This window comes from Physeter macrocephalus, chromosome 15 (assembly GCF_002837175.3).
Source record: "Physeter macrocephalus isolate SW-GA chromosome 15, ASM283717v5, whole genome shotgun sequence".
NCBI classification, from domain to species: domain Eukaryota; kingdom Metazoa; phylum Chordata; class Mammalia; order Artiodactyla; family Physeteridae; genus Physeter; species Physeter macrocephalus.
Genome location: NC_041228.1, coordinates 7,861,976 through 7,882,389, shown reverse-complemented (window position 1 = coordinate 7,882,389; position 20,414 = coordinate 7,861,976). Strand labels below are relative to the sequence as shown.

At 51.7% G+C, this 20,414-nt stretch overlaps 1 protein-coding gene across 4 annotated transcripts; it reads right to left on the bottom strand.

Moving 5' to 3' along the window:
* Positions 1–8,560: 8,560 nt before the first annotated feature.
* Positions 8,561–20,274, bottom strand: LOC114487911 (thyroglobulin-like). 4 transcript variants are annotated; one of them, XR_008619518.1, is made up of 7 exons: positions 18,716–20,274; positions 17,652–18,596; positions 12,682–12,992; positions 11,188–11,242; positions 10,796–10,960; positions 9,618–9,785; positions 8,561–8,626 (listed from the first exon to the last, which is right to left on the bottom strand). XR_008619518.1 is itself a non-coding variant. In XM_028500695.1 (4 exons), exons 1-4 carry the CDS (start codon positions 11,332–11,334, stop codon positions 8,615–8,617), a joined length of 492 nt encoding a protein of 163 aa, XP_028356496.1. In that variant the 5' UTR covers positions 11,335–12,665; the 3' UTR covers positions 8,561–8,614. The 4 variants fall into 4 exon arrangements, 1 of the variants encoding a protein (XP_028356496.1); XR_003683472.2 differs by having other exon boundaries at positions 17,652–20,274; XR_008619519.1 differs by lacking the exon at positions 12,682–12,992 and having other exon boundaries at positions 17,652–20,274.
* Between the last annotated feature and the right edge of the window lie 140 nt (positions 20,275–20,414).

The window sequence follows — 20,414 nt, the reverse complement described above, 5'->3', positions numbered from 1 at the left end:
GGGGGCCGGCTGGGGAGGGCTGAAATCGTAAATGGGCTCATGAGATGGGCCTTGGACCTCGTGGAGGACGGCGGAGCCGAGGCTGGAGGGAAGTGGGTGTCGGGTGTGGGCTCTGCAGGGCCCCAGGAGGGAGCCCGGGAGCTGCTGCTTCTTACTGCCTCTCTTCTGCCACGTGGATCCCACGAGGCTGCTCGGAACCCCAAGGTGACCCTCAGAGCTCTCCATACACCCGCACCATCCTCTACTCTCAGGGACACGGCCCATCCAGATGCTCTTCCCGAATCCCCTCCCTCTTGTTGGACCAAGGGACACTCCTTCCCTCTGAGGCTGATGCCTCAGGGCCCAGTGCTCCAGGGACCCTCCCCTCTGCTTGTTCAGCGACGTCACTGGGGAAATCTCCCCCCTCTTAGAACCTGCGATGTGCAGCTCTCCGAGACTCCTACCCCCACCCAGAACGACAGGCCAGCCAAGGTGTCTGTCTGTCCACCTCGGCGTTCCCAGCGCAGGGAATTCAGCCCTCAGCCCACGGCTGCCTGGCCCCTCCACGCCCCCACCTCCATGCTTGCCAGGGTCACTGATGGTCAGCGCCAGTGAAGGCACTGCTCACCATCCCTGAGAGCCTGGGGCTCTTCCCTGCCTCGACTCGGCGACCCTCCCCGTCTCCTTTTCCATAAAATCCTCCACCTCGGGCTCATTTCTGACCCTCCCCGCCCCCTGGCTGCCTTGCCCACTTTAAATGCTGATGTCCCCCCCACACCCGTTGCCACCCCTGCCCTTTCTCGTCCCCTTCCGTCCACACATGCTCATGAGGTGGTACCATTTCCTCCCTTTGTTTCGACAATGATCTGTAGGTTGACAATTCCTAAATCTCTCTCCAGCCCACGTGTGCTTCCTCACCTCCAGAACCTTCTTCCCCGCCGATTCTCCTGACCTCAGTGATGAAGACCAGCACCCAGTGACCCGCTTAGAAAAGAGATGTGTTTCCCGACTCCTCGCACGTCCTCATCTCCCCAGCGCTCCGCTCTTGCCCAGTCCTGTCGATTCTCCTCCTGAGGACGTCTTAACACACTCCTGCTATCCACTCCCACTGCCCCATCTGGGCTCTTTCCCTCCTTCTCGCCTTCCCATCCTGGGGCAGATGCACTGACAATGTCCTCTGGCGAGTGGGGCTGGAGGAGGAGTGCTTTGTACACAGAAGACACTTAATTCACTTTTGTACATCGATTACTCTTGATGTTATGCGAAATGGTTATGACTTCGTAAGTTTGAGAAGAGGGAGACCTGGGGCAGCATCTCCAAAGGCAATCGGGTGAACTCTGAAAGGATGAATGAATGAACAAATGCCCCCAGAATTCTCTAGAGCTCTGAGGCAGGTGGAGACACAAATACTCTTTCATTTAATGGGCATAAATTTAGAGACATACTGTTGGCCAGCAACTGAGGATTTGAAATGAACATGACACAAATCTTGCCATGGGACAGCCTGCTAAGGTCGCAGAGGTAATGTGGCAAAATGAATGAAGTGGTCGTGAAACCTGGCTGAGGGTTGGTGTCCGGTGGAGATGGAGCTACAGTGGAAAGAGGGTGAGTTGGGGAAGCACATGACCACTTCCTCACGCTCCCCTCAGCCTACTCTCATCAGTCAGGCCTTCCACTAACCCCACTGAAATGGCCCTTACCAAGGGCGCCCAGGACCTACCTCCTGTCAGGTCCAGGGGTCGGATCTCTGCGCTCAACTTACACCACTTCCAATGACATTGTACACTTGACCTCGGCTTCCTTTCAGAAAAACGTTCTTTTCTTGGCTTTCTGTGACACCACAGTTTCCTGGTTTTCCTCCAAATCCATATCTATAGCTCTGAACTCTCTCTTGAACTCCCAACTCATCGACCCAGCTGCCGATCTAAGATATACCCCAAATCCGGGCATTTCTCACCATTACCACGTCTTTAACCTTAATTTAACAAACCAGCTTGCTCCCTGGACCTCGCAATGGACCTCAGTCTGGTCTCTACTTCCTTTGTTACCCTTCCATAGTCAGTTTTCCATAGAGCTGCCAGAATGCTCTTTAAAAAGAAGAATCAGCAGAGTTGATTTACAATGTTGCATCTGTGTGGCAAAACTATTTTAAAAAATAATAATAAAGTGAATTTTCCTGATTACTAAAAATAAAGAAAAAACAGATGAATCAGTACGACCATTCTCTAACTTAGAACTTCCTGATAACTGCCCCCTGCAAGTAGAATAAGTCACTTTTCTGATGGCCTAACAGGTCCCTCCAACACATCTCTGCCTTCCTCTCCTACTGCTTCCTCCATCATCCGCTGGGTTTCCCAGCACCTGGCCTTCTGTGTCCCCCAAACCAGCGCTGCCTCAGCCCTTTGCACTGGCCCCTCGCCTCACTCGCCCCACAGCTGGCCCTTCTCATCACTCAGAACCGGAAGCCACCTCCCTGAACTCCATACGAAAGTGCTTTCCCCCGTTGCATCACTTCCTCTCCCGTTAGCGTTACACTTTTCTTCAGAGCACTCGTCAAGATCTGAAACTCTTACTTTCTCTGCTTACGCATCCCTGTCTGCGTCCTCTCCCGAGAACAGGAACTCCATGAGCCGGGAGCCTTCTCTGTTCGGGTTAGAACTCTCCCCGCAGCCTGGAGGAGAGCCCTCAATGAGTATGTGTTGGCTGCATGCACGAATCAACTCGGGACCGCTCCTGCCCCGACCACTGGGTGTGGATGTGACGGGACAAGGGGCCAACCTCTCCACCATCCAGCAGGCCCCGTGTCCAGACCCCACCATCATTGCAGGGGCACACGATAAAATGTTCCTTTTAATTTAAAATCAGAAGAAAAAATAAATATGATAATAATGGATATATAAGAATGAATCCAGCCTATTCATCTTTTACCTGCACAGTCAGAAAATACTTTTACTGTTTTGGGGGGACAAGTCAATCCCGCCGATTCCTGGCTTCCTCTGCACTGAGAATGATAATCCCACGCATCAGGGCCGGGGGACACTTAGACGAAGTGCCGTGTGTGCGTGGCAACTCTGAGGGCCGGCTGGCTACAGCGCCGGCGGTCCCAGCGTGGTTCCCAGGGGTTGGGCACTGCCTCCTTCACCTAGAAGTCCTCTCATAACTGCAGGGCTGGTCACCCTGTGCCCATTCAAAGCCTAAAGAGAAGGCAGCTCCGACTCGTTAGGCAACCTGCCTGAATTGCATGGCTAAAGCAAGGAATTGTGACCCATTTTTCTGATTCCAGGTCCTGGGCTCTCCAGAGACCCTCACGATGCACCACCCCACCCCGAAGGGCGGGGGACTTCGGTGCAGCAGCCCCTCTCCGCAGGAAATCCACGTGCTTCCCTGGGACTCCTGTACCGTCCTCTGCTATAATCTGTCACCAAAGGCTTGATTGTCCCAGGCTGGAGCTCGTGCCAGCGCCTGGGGCTGCCAGGTGCCACTTTCCAAGTCTCAGGCGGGCTGCCCTCCCCCTCCCTACCCTCCGCAGGGCCCCCATCCCACCTGCTCCTGGATGAGGCCAGCTCCTGGCCAAGCTCAGGGGCACCTCAGCGGTGGCGATTCTGATTTTTCTCGCCTTCCTTGGAGATGCTTGTGCTTTGGAGGGGAAGGCAGAGCATTGCCTCTTGGAACAAATCTGCTTTTGATCATGCAAATTAATGCCCGGTTAATGTAGGCAGACTGTCAGTTTCACCAGTTAGGGAGAGAGAGAGAGAGAGGGAAGAGAGGGAAAAATCTCCACCACGGCAACTGATGAAGAATTTCAACAGAAAGCTGCTACTTCAGAAAATAAGATCGTTCTCTGCGAACAGAGCCTTTCCAGGCGTCTCAGGCAGCGCTGATGTTCCACGGGTATGTGGTTAACTTTGCTGGTGTCATTAAGACTCCTTGGGTGGCCCATTGATGGCCTGGGGTGGTAAGTGGGTGAGGGTCTTCACATGGAATCTCTGGAAGCCCTACCCAACCTCTTTGGGCTGCGGGAATTTAGTGGGTCTCCGCTGATGTGATGGACGGGTGAGTCCGGGGGCTCACTTGGGGTGGGAGGGGCGTCTACCCCTCCTGTGACTTCCCCCAGGGAGCTGGATGGTGTGTGCTTGTGGGTTGGGCTCTGGATGGTACTGATGCAGGGTGGCATGAGGACAAAGCATGTGTGTGCATCTGCCATGATTTGGAAAATTGGCTCAGGTCAGGCGAGGTGATTTAGTGATTGTACGTCCTTTGTATTCCTGCTTTCTCGGGATTATTCTCTGGATTGGGGAGAATAGCTTTGGATACTGACCATAGTAGTACAGTTAAAGAATTAAGTGAAAAACTAATATTTATCGAGCGCATGGTATTTGCCAGACATTGCTGCATGCGTGATTTCTTTCAATATCTTTATGAGGATATGTACTAATAATCTCCCGATTTTACAGATAGGGAAACTGAGGCTCAGGCTCTGGAGAATTCAAATACTCCTGATTACAATCCTTGGACCCCCAGGGCACTCTCCCCGCTCCGTTGACAGACAGCTGGGGGAACAGGGTCCTGGTCAGTTCCTTCGTCACTGGGTCACTACTGCTGGCAGTGCCACTGTGGGTCCAGTGACCACCCCCCCTTCCCTAACTGCCCTGAGGTCCTACAGTAGGACGACCATCTCTCCAAATAGTGTGTATCAAACTGCATTTTAGTTACTTACTGTTGCCCATTTTCTATTGTGTTACTTGACTGAGCTCCCCGAGGGCAGGGATTTAATTTGTATTGATGCCCCCAGACACCTAGCACAGCATCTGGCACATAGTAAGTGACCTTGTGAAGTGTTCCCATGACTAAATGAACAGGTCTCTGTGTTGGGAAAACCTACTTGAGGCCCTGTCCTAGGCGGATGTGGAAATTTTCTACAGTTGGTATGCTCTGCTTCTCAGCACAGACGCGGTGGGAAGGGCTCGGCCCGTATGGATGGACAGAGGATTCGGGAAAGGAATCGCTGGGATGGAGGCCCTCAGGAATGTGCCATCCTGGGATTCTCCTTGGCTAATGGCAGCTGGACTCAGGTGCTATGGAGCCTTCCAGGGGGAAACGGAGAAACCCACAACCCAATGCTGAATACAGGTCACGAGCAGGCTGAGGAAGGGAAGGCAACCCGGAGGGCACGAGTGAGCAGAATGTCTGGAAATTAAAGAGGAACGTCAATACCGCCTCCAGAGGGTAGCTGGTAGCTCGGTTCCCACTTGGGTGTCCACGCTACTCCATGGCATTTCTGTGTTGGGCATGATTCTGAGGACTACTCCTCTGGGCTATGACCTGGCTGTAGGGTGTTGTAGGTGCTGCTAGTGCATTTCCATCCCTGTCCTAGAGTTTAGCACAAAAAGCACCCCCAATTGGAGCCAGAGGACCTTCAGTGGAGACTTGGCTTTGCAAATGACTAGCTAGTAGACCTTGGGACAATCATTAAACCTCTCGAAACCTATTTCTTCCTCAGTACGATGGTGTTAAATGTTGGTTCGTGGGTATGGAGCTCATGGCATTATGGCTGAGATAAAAGAAGAATGTGGGGTGGAAGTGCAAAGCCCTTTGCACCGAGTGGCCCTGATTCTAGCTGGGTTTGTGCTCACCAAGCATGCCGTCATTGTTGGACGACAAGCTCGTGGAGGGAAGGCCTGGCTTTTCCCAGAGGGCTGGGATGGAAAAAGGGTGCCTTTGGAGTTGAATTCTTGCTTCTCTCTGAACTGGTTTCCCATCTGAGCATTAGTGAGAATAATCCCTGATCCATAGGGTCGTTTGGGAATAAATTATCTCCTTGAAGACTCCTAGGTCAGATCCATAATTTCATTCTTTCCATTGAATAAAGATTCATTGAGCACTTACTGTGTACCAGCCACTTTTGTAGGCACCAGAGATACAGCAGAAAGCAAAATAAAGTCTCAGAGCTCACGGGGCTCACATTCTAGAGGAGGAAGAAATAGAGTAGACAAATGTATAACCTGTCAAGGGGAACAAGTGCTGAGGATGCGGGGTGGGGTAAAGGGGAGAGAGGATGCTGGGTGTGTGGATGCCTCTTCCACCAGAGCGGTCCAGGATGTTCTCTCCAAAGAAGCAGTCCCTGAAGGAAGTGAGGGAATGAGTTACCTGGGGAAGAACATTCTAGAAGAGGGAAGAGAAAGTGCCAGGACCTTAAGGTGGGAGTGTGCTCGGCAGATTTGAGGAACACCATAGGGACCAGTTAGGCCGAAGCACAGTCAGCGGGAGGAGGTGGGCAGCAGGAGACGAGGTCAGAGAGCAAACAGTGGCCACATCAGATAGTGGGCGTTAAGGACTGTGGCTTTTCCTCTGCATGAGCTGAGGCCACTGGATGGCTTCAAGAAGAGGAGTGGCGTGATCTGACTTACACCGTAAAGGGATTACTCCAGCCCCTGGGGTTCTCAGAGAGCAAAGGGGGCAAAGCCAGAAGCAGAAGCAGGGAGATGTTGGGGGCCATTGCAAAACCCCCGGAGAAAGATGATGGCAAGGGTCAGGGTGAGGGCAGAAGAGGTGGGGAGAGGGGGTTGGAAACATTTTGAAGATAGATGTGCTGATGGAATGCTGCTAGGCAGAGAGAGAGGTTTGGGGTCTGGGTTGCTGTTTATTGAGATGGTGAAGACAGCAGGAGCACAAGCTGGTTGGGGGTGGGGACATAAGTGGAATCAGCAGTTCATTTTGGCTGTGTTAAGGGTGAGAAGCGATGAGACATCTAAGTGAAGACGTCAAGTAGACCCTGCGCTAACCCAGTCTAGAGTTCAAGGGAAAAGCCCAGGCGGGAGGTATAGAGTGGGGCTGGAGGTACACATTCAGGAGATGCCGGCATGTAACGGCACTGCAAGTGTGGACTTGGCCTCAAACCCGACTGTTACTGCCTCCCTCCTTCTCCCAACTGTCCACAGCAGTCAGCACCTAGGTGGGTTCCCAGCGGGATGCAGGCTCACAAGAACCGCCCAACGACTGCACTAGCACCGTTCAAAGGAGAATAAACGGAGAAGGGAAGTCAGACAGGGACAGTCAGCAGGTTCCCTATTCTGGCGCCTGGACTTGAGGGCACACTCTCTACCCATCTCCTGGTGCAGGCAGTGAGCTCTGTCAGCAGACATGATCTTTCTTTGCAAGTGGACCAAGGAAACATCTCCTTGAAACCCTCAGAGGGAAACTCAGTGCATTGTTGAGGAGGGTTTCCAGTCCTCTGGATGCAGGTTCCCTGCTGGAGCGGGTTCAGAAATTCAGGGCAGAGTTGGGAAACTCCCAAGAGGCTGCTGGGAGAGGACCGGGAAACACCAAGGCAGCCGCAGACAATCCTCTTACAATGGTTTGGCATCACCCGAAAATATAAACTTGAGCTGCCCTATGGTCAACCCCAGCACCAAGACTGCCAATAAAAGCTCCCCTCCCCCCAGCCCCGATGGATGGCTTTTCCCCTGGGGGTGGCAGGAGTATAGAACCTTGCTGCTGGGGCCTGCGTCTAGGGTGATTCCCCAGGCTCCCAGGAATGTAGTTCTTCCTCCCTCTCTAAGGTCGGAGACGGCTGGGATGCATTTCCAGCGCATGGCCCAAAGAATCAGAGCTGTGAGGATATAGTATCTTCTGCACAGATTTCCGCAAACTCCCCTGACGGGCAGTGGGGAATGAGGTGTTGTGTGGAAGAGGGTCCAGGGCCGATGGCCGTGTCTTTCCATGCTGCCCACGCGTAGGGCATCGTCTCGCTCGGAAGGCACGCAGAGAGCGCAGCACAAATGTAAGGCCCTTCGTTTCTTTCTCTTGCTTTCTAATTCTTTGCTTTTGTGAATCTTTTGTAACACTTAGTATAAGAGTACTCATGTATATAATTTATACTCAAATGACTGTGCTTACTATTTTTTAACTGATGACGGGCTTGATCAAAGCAGTGGGAATTTGAAGACCCACTACTTTAGAGAAGAAAAGCCCAGGGCTAGTGGTGGAGAGCGGCATTGCTTCAGTGTTTCCTGAGTGTTAGTCTGGTTCAATAATCAAGTTGCAGCCCCTTGAAGTAAAGGGCTGAGTGGTACAGGGGTGCTCAGCAGAAAAATGTAGAGATGGATCAGGGGCAAAAGTTCCTTCTCCGTGGCCATGAGTCAACAGGATGGAAGCTGTTAGTGACCTAAGCTCTGCTCTATGCCACCCCCCAATACACACACGCACAACGCAACACAATGCTCTCTATTTATACATATACGCACACATATATGCCTAGGTGATGTATTCATACGTATATTCGTAATGTTAGTAATATTAAATTCATAGTACTCTTTTTCACATTGCCACACCTCCTGGGATAGCCCATGTTAATTGCCTGCTGTGTATATCTTTCTGCAGCACTGTCCTTTCACATAGAAATAAATACAATTATACACATTTACATATTTATAGATATGCACAGGTTGGTTGTTTTTTAAATATACGAATGCTACCTTAATTTCACACTCCTCTGCATTCTGATTCTTTTTGTTTTCCATTTAACAACATATCACAGGCATCCTCAAGCCAGGAGAGATGTATCTGGTTCATTCTTTTCACCGTCTGCATCATATTCAATAGCTCAGCATATTCAATAGTGTGTATCTTCATCTAGTCAACCATTTCCCTGTTCATAGACATTTGAGTGGCTTTCAATGTTTTTGCCACAGTAATTAATGCTGTGATTAATACCCTTGTATATATCTCATGTCAAAGTGGTGCTTTTATTGCTGTAAGATAGATTCCCCTAAGCGAGGTAGATTACCCAAGGGGATAGCAAAATCCAAAGGTTGCAAGACCCCATTTGGCTGCATTAATGATTCTTTTTTTGTTGTTATTAATTCCAACGATACCGCCTCATTTTCAGTGGAGCCAGACAGAGCCCTCCGCTGAGTGTGTGTGTCCTCACCTTGTGTCATGTGCCGGGACCACCATCCCAGGCTGATGACCTAGAGGGCCCACCAGGAGCAGCTTGACAAGGAGGGGTGGGCGGGCCAGGGGAGAGTGTGCTCGACCTCTTCCTGGGGGGCTGCATCCTGGTGAGGAGTGATGGCTTCTCTGGTCTGAGCAGGAAGTGCCTGCTCAGGCAGATAAATGACCTCACAAGTCCCTCGCACTTTGCTGTGTCTCCAACAAGCCACACAGAGCTGCCCTTGCCCTGTGCCTGGTCCACGCTTTCCTGGGACGGCTGGGAAGCTCGGAAGCTTGGAAGGCTAGTGTTCGGGTTTCCCTGCCAGGACTCTCTTCAACCCCACGCCTCCCCTTCTCCCAGCCTCTGTGGGACAGGCGTCTTTCATGGAGCAGCGGTACCCACGGTCTGGAACCCTGAAGCTACCGAGCTCCTGGGTCAGCCCTGCTGGCAGTTTCCCACCGTGATTCATTCACAGCTGTAATTTGTGGATGTGTCTGTGCTGCTCACAACTCGGCAGGTGTCTTATTTCTGAATCCCACACCACTACCACCTCCCAAACTTCTTAGAGAGCCTTTGCACGTGTAGTTTTTCAGCGATTGTTTGGAAAATAAGCAAGTAAGTCGATGACTCTTGACCAAGGTCAGACTTAGGTCCAGAGCCACTGGGCCGCACCCCGCAGGGGCCCCTGAGGCCCCCTCCCACCTACCTTCACGGCCTTGGCTCTGCTGATGAGCCCGTCATCCTGAGAACTCCCGATGAGCAGATCCACCTTCACCCGCGGAGTTCTCTGCAGGGCTCTGGCTGGAGCTTCTTGGAGGTACCGGCCATCGACCACAGGACCCCAGTAGTGGAAAGGGCCACTCACGGCCAGGAGCTGCATCAGGTGCAAAGGGGTGTCACGATTTATATGGACTTTGTCCTTTAAAAAAATGGTACTGGAATAATCCGTTGCATTGCTTCACTTAATCGGGTCTTAACCATAATGAACACCAGTGCTGTTATTTACCCAAAGCTCTACTGGGAAATAAGAGTAACGTGGCCAGACAACAGCCAGGCAGGACACGAGGCGACAGTGCCGGGAAGATGAGTCTTGCTCTGAGCAGTGGTTGGTCCCTAGGGGAGCATCCCAGAGCCTCCCACCAAAGTGACAACAGATCCACAGGGAGGAACGGGTAAGCCTGAGCCTGTGGTTGAGGGAGTGAAGCAAGAGATATTGATCGAGGAGGAGGTGGCGGCCAAAGGCAGGATATGACAGGGAAATTCATCAGCTTTAGCCACCATCCAATTAGCCCACATTTGGAGGAGCTGAGGATAAGACCTGCGCCGGGCCTGCAAGTCCAGGCTCATTGCCGAGGGGATTAAAGTGTCAGCTCGGATGACAAGTTATTCCTGCTGGAGTCCCCTTTGTTAATATCAGGGCCGGCCGGAGCGACGGGGGGCTGTGAGCAGGATCTTTATAGGCTGGAGAAGGAAGCACACGACTGTCCTACCTAAGGGGGCATGCTGGCCTCACTCCACTGCCGTCGTGACCACAGTGCTCAGGACATGTCGCTGTGGCCGGATGGGGTGCCACCAAGGTGCCAGCAAGACCCTTTACCGACGTCACTTCGTTTTCTTTTCCTCCTCTGTAAGGTTCCCATCATTATCCCCATTGCACAGATAAAACCTGATGGGCAGAGAGGTCTGTCGACCCTCAGGGCCTGTGCTTGGTCCATTACATCCTGTGGCCTACGCACGGCACAGGGGGTCTGGAAACATGCACTCAGTTCCAGCTGGTCACCAACCTACTGCGTGGCCTTGGGTGGGTCCTGTCTCCTTTCTGGCCTGGTTTCCATTTGTAAGAGATCAGAGGCTGTCCCTCCCAACTCGCACACAAGTGCCCACCTTGGTCTGGGCGTCATTGAGGACACTGGCAGGCTCCTGGCGGAGGCATGACACCATTTCTTGGATGGACGAGGTGGGGCAGCCAACCTCCTTCGCCAAAGCAGCTGCCTGCTGCCGAGCCGTCTCCGGCCCGATGACAGCGGCGGGGGACAGCGCGGAGCCTCCCTGGAACACAAAGCAGACTCAGGGCCCAAAGTCTAGATCATCCCCCATCCTCTGCTCAGCCCGGAGACCTCAGGGCCTCATCAGGGCTCTGCATCCTTCTTGTAGGTATGGGAGTCCCAGGACCCTTCCCGGGACACCCACAGGCATCTAGGAAGTCAGAGCTGATCAATATTATATCAACATGTTGTGAGCTCCTGAGAGAGTCTCCCTAGGCCTGGGTTTCTCACCTGTGAAGTGAGAGCCGTGGACCGAGTGATCTTCAGTCTTGGCTGTGAACTAAAGCTGTAAATTGAGGCAAAGAGTTGATGGTGGTTGAACAGGGACAAAGACCAGAACTGTCCTCTGAGAAGAGGACTCTGCAAAAGTGGATACATCCCACCAGCACCTCCTGGGGGCTCAGTTAAGCTAGAGTTGGACTTTAAAATAGATGCCCACTTAAAGGTGATGGAAACACAGTCATTGTGAAAGTAAATTGTATCAGCAAAGTCACTGTAAGTCTCCGTACAAATTTCAGGTCTCCGGGAGCATTTCCTCTCTAAGAATGCAGGTGGTGGTTACTGGGTTCTGGGAGATGGCTCTCCGGGCCTGGACTGTTGGTGGAACTGGGTCTTCTGCCAGGGGTGGAAGAGGTGAGCTGAGTGGGGTCTTGACCAGGGTAGGACCCCGGGGCCCATCCTCTGTGGGTCACCCCTTCCCTCCAGCTCAGACGCGGGCTACTGCCCGCTACGGGATCAGGGACGTTCTGGGACTGGACTGCTGGCACCGCTACCATTACTCGTGATGCTGCCACTAATAATAGAAACAGAACGGCCATCGACTGGGGACTTAGACTATCTCGAGAGCTTCCGCCTTTTTATCTCATTGGATCCTCATAAGAGACGTGTATGTTAGCGGCTGTTACTGTCTCCAGTTTATAAATATGGAAATAAAGAAATAGGGAAATTAAGTAGCTTGGCCAAGGCCAAAAATCTTATCAGAGGTGGAACCAGCCTGTGGCTTCAGACAGCTGGGCTCCAGAGTCTGCTGTGTTCCAGGACCTTGGGCAGAAAGTGGAAAACTCTAGCTCTGTGGCCATCCTCTGTAATGAGGGGCAGCTGGGCTGCAGAGTATTGGTCATGGGGCACTTACTGCCACCTGCCAGGTGGTCCCCCCGCCAAGAACTTTTTCTGCTTTGTCTCATGTAATCGTCACAACAAGAATACGAGGTAGGTACAACTGTCATCCCCGCCCTGTCGACAAGCAAACTAAGGCTCCAAGAGGAAAGGGAGAATCCTCACTCATCAAGTACCTAATATATACCAGGAGCTAGGAGCTTGGCAACCACAGTTTATATGTACTTCACCTGTATTAACTCAATAAATCCTCTCCACAGCCCTGGGAGGTAAATATTATTTATGCCCTTATCTTAGAGAGGAGGAAAGTAAAGCCCAGAGAGGTTCAGTATCTTGCCCAACGGCGTACAGCTGGCGAGTGGCAGAGCCAGGGCCCCAGCCTCAGCAGCCCGCCCCTGGGCTGTGCTCTCAGCCCACGTGATGCCATGTGTGTTTTCACATCCAGATCAAGACGGTGTGTCCAGGAGCTGAACTGCCCCCCTTGCTCCAATGTAAAGAGAACACTGATCTGGCTGCCTCCATGGTAAATGTTTCCATTTTAGGCCCTAGCCTGAGCTAAAAATACCAGCAACACAGAGCTCGGTCTCCTCATACGTGAAATGGGTTTACCAGCAGGTACGGCTCTCTCTGGGCCTTTGAGAGGGTCGTTGAGGTACCGCAGAGGAAGCATTCTGGAAACTGTAAAGCGCAGTGCCATGCTCCCCTGGGTCGCCGGTGCACGTAGCCACTGCGTAAAGGAGACAACAGACGGAGGCCTAGCGGGGAGGACGCTGATCCCCCTGGAAGCCTGCTGGGCGAGTTTCCTGGAGTAGGGAGTACATTCCAGCGCTGCCCCCGGGAGGTTCCAGGGGTCTTCGTGCTTCAGGTCAGCGCTGAGGGTCACGGGCAAAGCACGGGCGCCGCGATGAGAACAGGCTGCCCTGAGGGTAGACGGAGAGCTGAGGGCAGCACTGGGCCAAGCAGATGCCCAGAGGGCACGCAGCCCTCTGCCTGGGGCCTGGGGCTGGGCCTGTCCACAAGGAGGGTCGAGGCTCCAAATCCCAGGAGCTAAATGCAGCGAACGTAGAAGCACTGTGCTCCAGACCCGGCCCCAAGTCTACAGGCCGACTTCACATGCCCCTCAACACCTTTCCTCCTGGGCACCTTGACCCAGAAGTATCGATCCACGTGGTCCCTCCGGGGTGGCTGAGACGCCCGAGAATGACAGGAGCCAACCTCGATGGGGCGTCTCCGTGCGTCCTTGGTACCCGACATGTTGATTTACTTCAGCCTCACTACCATCCCACGAGGCAGGGGGAGTTATCGCCCTATTTTGTAGAGGAGGGGGTTTCAGGCACAGAGAGGCTCTGTGGACCTCCAGCCAAGGGCTCTTGCTCTGAGCTTCAGCGCCTATAAACCAGGGCGAGTCCTAAGCAGTAATAAAAGTAAAACGCTAGCCAATGCCAGCCAACCTGGAGCTCAGCAATGGTGTCAGCAAGTAAAGGTCATGAAGGCTGAACCCTTACGCGGAGTCCCTGGGCCCATGCGTTTATCCTTCCAACACTGAGAATGTCAGCTTTTCTGAGAACCACTGGATGTGCTCAGTCCGAAGGGAAAACACACACACACACACACACACACACACACACACATACACGCTCACGATATTCAAGGTTAAAGCCCCATGTTCTAAATTGCGCTTTGAGCTGACAAAGTGCAGAAGGTCGAGGTGGGCCTCTGAGCCTGCTCTGCCCACAGAGGGGCTGTGAGGAGAGGCGGCCTTCAGGATGGGGCCCTCTCATGTGTTCTACGTTTTCTACAGATATAAAAAGCCAGAGTCCCTGATACGGTGAGGAAGTGGTTAAAGGCGTGGGTTATACTGACATTGCCAGAGAGAACTCAGAGAACTTTCCTCTCTTCAAGGACTTTGTTTTAATCGATCTTTCTGAAGGAAACCACAGTCTTCATGGAAAATCAGTGGTTAAACAAGCCAACGGCCGGCTCAGCCCTCACTTTGAAGCGCTCGGCTGAAGAAAGAGAACTGGGGGTGGCAGGAGGGTGTGGTGCGCAGAGTCGTGCAAAGAGCGGGGCCTTTGGGGGCGGAAGGGCCAGGTGCAAACCCCAGCCCTGATGCTCGCTGATGTAGTGACCTTGGGCAAGTGAGTGACAGCCGGGGCCTCAGTTTCCTCATCTGTGAATGGGGACGACGAACCCACTCCACAGGCCATGGTGAGGATGCCCAGAGGAGGTGGCTGCGCCTTCCCCACGGCGGGAGGTGAGGTCCCTACTGCTGTGAGCGCCGCGGGGCTCAGGGGGCCGGGGACCGGCAGCAGGGTCTCTCCAGCCCGCCTGTCACGCCAGCAGTCCATCCCCAGCCCTGGGCCCGCGCTTTACCTAAAGCTGACCTAGCTATCGAGTGGCAATGAATTTCCGCTTGTTGTTTTTTTTAACTTTAAAAATAGTGCAGGGCAAAACCACAATTGCTGACTACTGCTTTTTCTTTCTGGAGCCTCTGAACATGGGAAGGTGTCTTGACCACAGCCAGCCACTATGGTCACCTGAGAGTCGGGGCCTGCCCCTGGCCAAGCACGGGCACAGAGCACATGGTCACAGACAGAAAGACACACTCACGGCACAGTCACGCACACATACAGTCACGCACGCACACACACACACACACACACACACACACACTGCAGACACACACAGACTCGCACTCAAAAACACACACTCTCACACAGAGACACAGACATACACACAGACACACTCAGCCGCACACAGACACACCAGACTTCCTTGAAATGGACACCTCAGTGAACCATTCACAGGTCTTCCCCAGAAAGCACCGAGGAGGGGGTAGTTTCTGTGACAAACACGCCGTCCCAGGAGGGCCTGGTGGCCCTCTCTTAGGGGGACAGGTGAGTCCAAGGAGGTGGCTCTGGGTGGCAGGTGAGCCCTCCAGGAGGTGCCCATTCCTTCTCATCTCCTTCCTCGAGTCCATCACCCTCTGCCACAAGTCCCCCCCCTGCAACGGATCCCGTGAGGGGGCCGGTGACGTTACCTCGTGGGGAAAGAGGGGGTGGGTGGGAAGTGGGGCGCCCGCCGGGGGCACAGTGTGGAATCAAGGTGTTAATTCACGCCGAGCCCTTGCGAAGGTGCCCTGCACGTAGATGTAACAATGATGGCAATAATTCTCATTTAAATAACACCCGCTACGTGCCACACACTCTAGGAGGCTGTGCACATAGAGGCTGGTTTACACCCAAGAACAACCCTATGAGGTGGGGACAGGGTTATCTCAGCCTTACAGGTGATGAAACTCAGGGCAGAGATCAGGCTCCTTGCCCCGAGTCTCACAGCTGGGGAGCGAGGACACCGGGAATTGAACCCCGGCAGTTGGCTCCTTGGCAACATGTTCTAACCTTGTGAGCCCTCAGTCTTATGCCTCTGGTCACCAGTCCCTTTCTGTCCCTGTGCAAATGCGAGGCCAAAGCAAAGTGGGAGGTCATGGCTCCGGGCCCGGCCAGACCAGGGTTTCGACCCCGGCTCCGCCCGTTGCCATCTTGCCAACTCCCTTTGTCATTCTGAGCTTCCAGCTCCTGATCTGAAAAGTGGGGCTATTCTGGTGAACGTTCATGGGGCTGGTACGCAGAGTGAACGAGATGACGGATGCAAATCACCTAACGTGGATTATCACTCGATAAAGTTAGTGATGATTATCGTGACGAGTACTGTTACCTAGGTATTTTACTCCTGCAATTGGATGTGCTATCATTTGATATTCTCATTATCAAAGTCACTTAATTAAACCTGTTGTTACAAACCTAGTGACAGGTAGCGAGTCCCTTGCAATCTCTGTCTTGGGGCTCTGCTCACGTGCACTTCCTACTCTTTGAAAATAGGGACTATATCCATAGGACACACATATTAGTGGCCTCAAGAGGAGTCTGTCTCTCATCAGGGTCAAGAGAGAGCCAGAAATTCTCATGCTTTCCAAGTTCAGAGCGAAGAGAGATTTCTGAGCATGAGGGTGGTCCAGAGGAAGGTGCACGGAAGTAGGACTTGAGTGGGCTTTGATGGGAGGAAATGATCAGAGAAAAGGGAAAGAGGGCAGGTGGCCACTCTTGGGGGGAATAGGCAGGGATGGCAGGTGAATTCAGGGGTCTGATTACCCAAGGGAGCTGTAGCGGGTAGCGGCTGGTTGCAGGTATCCCAGCATCCCCAGAACAGGACTTAGAACTCAGAAAAATATGTACTGAGTGAGTGAGCCAGTGGCTGTGTAAGTGGATGGGTAGATGGATGGATGGATGGATGGATGGGTGGATGGACCAATTAATTCTCCTGGGTGAAGAGAGGCATGGGCCTAGAGAGGTGGTGAGGAACAAAAGTGAGAGGGCTTTAAATCCAGCCTAAGCAAGAGGTGCAGTTAGAAGGTAGTAAACCCCAAGATACAGGACAGGTATCTCACAGGCGGTGAGGGGTCAGTAAAGGCTTCTGAACAGGGTGTTAGAGAAGGTGTTTTAGGAATGTCCTCGAGTCTTTTGTCTTTGCATCTCAGTGCTGAAAATAGTGTATAGCACTCAGTAGCCTCTCAGCAAACGAGCCTCGAAGCTTCCTGAAGATGAACTTCTGATGGCAGAGAGGTTGGGACGGTTATTCCTTTACCCCCGGAGCCTAGCACAAAGCTTGGCGTACAGCAGGGCTTCGCTATACATTGGTGAGCAGGAACGCCAGTGAAAGGCTGGATGGTGGGCTGACCACTGAATGGGAGAGGTGCTATCTGAAGCAGGAAGCCCAGCAGAGGCTCGTGTGGCCAGAGGAGAAAGGGGTGAGGGCATGATCCAGTGCTTCACTGCCACTGCCCTGCATAGGACCCTCTCCTAGGAACTGGCCCAAACCTGGAAGGTTGAGACCAGGACGTTGTAGACTAGCGGGACTGGGGGACACCATTGAGGCGGGCGACTCAGAGAGAATTCTGCAAACTAAAGCAAGAGATAGACTTTTTAAAAAACCTTCTGTACATCCAAGTTAATACTAGTATTCTCTTTAATCTTTTCTACACCGAGATCGTCTTCTTTTCTTGATCCCTAAAAGCATGAGTTTTAGTCTAATTTATAACACTTCGAGTTTGGCAAAATTTCAGTCAAAGGGATGATAATTAACACAACTTTCATCTTGAAACCCTAGTCTGAGGGCATAAGAGCACGCCTCCCCCTTCCTCCTCTTCTTAGGAATCAGCAGTTCTTGTTTTTAGTTGGTGAAAGCCCAGGGAATTTGGATGAGGAAAGAACCCTGTACCTTAGCCCTTGTTAATGTCCTTCGAATAACAGCCCAGGTGTTGCCCTTGCCTCGAAGCATCTTAACACCAAGTACAGGGATAAATCGTAACCTAGGGGAGCACATGAAAGGCAAGGCTGGAAAGAGGCTCCGTGAGGGCTTCCTCTCTTACGGAGAAGTGTGTGTGTACAAAATACATCACCTCTCTAAGCCTCAGTGCTCTCCACTATAAAGCGCCAGCCTCACAGCCTTGTCGCGAGAGGTGTACGAAGTACACTGCGTGAGGAACTCAGCACGGGGCCTGGGGCAGAGCAAACACTCACCACTGGCTTCCATTCCTTCTCTTCCTCAGTTCTATGGGTCCTCCCAATAGGACAACAGCTCGCCAGCCCTTTGGTGACTAATTCTACCTTGTCATTCTCTTTAAAACTTTGAAAGCCACTTCCAGTGTGGAAAAGTGGGGTAGCGCTTCATAAGTTGCAGCTGATGGCAGCAGTCAGAACCTGCAGGAAAGACAAACAGCCTGGCCCCTCTGAGGCGCAGGGAACTGAGCACGAGGTATGGCTTCACGGCCAGGTCTGCTTCCCCCCGGCCGTGGGACGCCTGCTAAGCCCTCCGCAGCCTCTCTCCACCTCCGTCTCTCCAGCTTTATATAACTTTTGTTAAAACATTTTTTAAAAAGATTCTGGCCACACCACGCAGCAATGTGGGATCTTAGTTCCCCAGCCAGGGCCTGCGCCCCCTGCATTGGAAGCACGGAGTCTTAACCACTGGACCACCAGGGAATTCCTGCTCCATCTTTATATAACTTTTAAAGGGAAGTGGAAGGGAATTAAATGCTTACAACGCACCTTTTCAGAGCCAGTCATTCATGCACATTTTCCCATGTGATCCCAGCAACAGTCCCATAAGGATTATCATCCCCACTTTATAGATGGAGGCTCAGAGTGGGTAAGTACTTTGTTCAAGGTCTTGGGACTAAAAGCAGCAGAGCCAGGGTTATAAAGCTTGCACTGTCTCTCCCCTACACTGTCCTACCTATGGCTGGAAACAACGAGAACTCAGCCCATCACACCCTCATTTGCCACGCCACTCGGGGTGGCTTACGGGTGATGACCCGTAAACAAAATCTTTGCGAGGGTGGCCAGGACAGAGAGAGGAAAGGCGGGCAGAGTCTGGCTCCTCCTGTGTCCGGAGTGCCGAATGGGGAAGAGTCACACAGGACGGCTTGCAAAGGTCCGTTGTCATGCCCTCGTTATGTCTGCAGCCTGGAAAAGCCACACAGACCAGAACCCACCCTCGGTCACTTTGAGGTGCACTTACAACTGTCCCACACTCTGCTTTATACAGAGCGCTCACTCAATCTCATTTCAATATGCTCACCCACCTGATGAAGTAGGAAGAACCAAAAAAAGAAAAACCTAAAAAAGAAAATACATTACTTGTTTAATCACTCTTTTGTACATTCCCTACTTCATTCCAAAAAGAAATTGGGGTATACTCAGGAAAGGGTGTCAAAGAAGTTTAGTAAGCTGCTGGTACCAGGTGAAGGAGGTTAAGAAGCCAGATTTCCTGAACCCCGAGATGCTGTGGCTTTCCCATGATGCCATGCTGCCTTGATGGAGGGCAGGGGTCCTGTGAGGTTCATGCCATCTCCCCACTGCCTATCACTCCACCAGGCCCTCTGGATAGTCCAGCTTTACCAATTCCCAGAGTCCCCTATTAATTCCAGGAGAGGGAATGATGGGTGAGTTTTATGGGCTTTTTACACTTTTCAGAATATTCTAACTTTTCTCCAATGAATTTACATTACTTTTAATTAGAAAGAATTTTAATTACATTTATAAGATCAGTTCCATACTAAAACATAACCTGACTCTTGTCAAGAGGAAAGCAGCCATAGTCACTGATCAGTGGATGAGTGCCAAGGCCAAGACCATGGAAGAACACTTGGCAGGGGAAATAAGAGGAAGACCCCCGAGGGCGCGAGAGGCCGTCCTGACCGAGAGGAGCGGTCCCAAGAACAAGCCTTGCGTCATCACATCACAGGTCTGCCGAAATGGCAGTCTTCTTCACACCCTGGAAAAAAGCTAACGTGCGTTGTCCTACAGCCATCGGTGTCACCTCAGTTTAGTTAAAGGCAGAACGGCAACTTTTGCAATCTTTAAAGCAAAAAGAGCAGCACAGAAATCTATGGTCGAAAATACAGGTGAACAAAACAAAGAAGATTGAAATTACTTACTGTCCTCTCAGTCAGGGAGCATGACTGTTAAATACTGTTATCCTCCTAGCATGTACCTTCCGTGGGGGTGTGTGTGTGTGTGTGTGTGTGATAAGTAGGAAACAAGTTAAATCATATTGATTTTGAACTTGTCTTTTTTCATCTCACAGTCCGTTGTGAAGATCAGTCTGTGCTGATACCTAGCCATTTGTGAGATTTCCTAATGCCATCGTGCATCAGGTATTTTAGGCTGTTAGGGAGAGAGGCACAGCTGGATGCAAAGCCCTGCTCTGATTTGTGCTTTTTGATTTGGACTCCTCCTTCATCTGTAAGAAGGAGTGTAATGACGCTGATGGTTTCCCCAGAGGACTGTCGTAGTGAAAAATAAGATGATTTTCATATAACAATAGGGTGCATTACACATGTGAGTATTCAGTAAATGACAGCTTTATTGTTTCTAGTTTTATGATGTTTTAGACAACACTGAAATGCACACCCTTGTAGCTAAATCTATTCACAGAGCCGTCATGATTTTCACATACAAAAGAATTACTAGGTCAAAAGGCATACATATTCTTTTTCTGCGAGATAACGAAAATGTATTGAATTAGCAGTTTACATAATATTTGAATTATTTCCCAATAGATACCATGTGAAAACCTTTATTAAACGGAAATATTTTTGTACTGTATATGTATGATAAACATTTAGATAGTATTTTAAGCCACGTTTCTCGGCCTCTATAGCTAACTTTTTTTTTTTTTTTTTTTTTTTTTTTTTTTTTTTTTTGCGGTACGCGGGCCTCTCACTGTCGCGGCCTCTCCCGTTGCGGAGCACAGGCTCCGGACGCGCAGGCTCGGCGGCC

Bases quoted from the DNA above. Each gene is read 5' to 3' on its own strand.
- LOC114487911 (XM_028500695.1), bottom strand. From the start codon at position 11,334: ATGTATCCACTTTTGCAGAGTCCTCTTCTCAGAGGACAGTTCTGGTCT. The intron at 10,961-11,187 runs GTGAGAAACCCA...TTTGTGTTCCAG, and splicing joins CCACGGCTCTCACTTCACAG to GGAGGCTCCGCGCTGTCCCC. The intron at 9,786-10,795 runs GTGGGCACTTGT...CACCTGATGCAG, and splicing joins TCAATGACGCCCAGACCAAG to CTCCTGGCCGTGAGTGGCCC.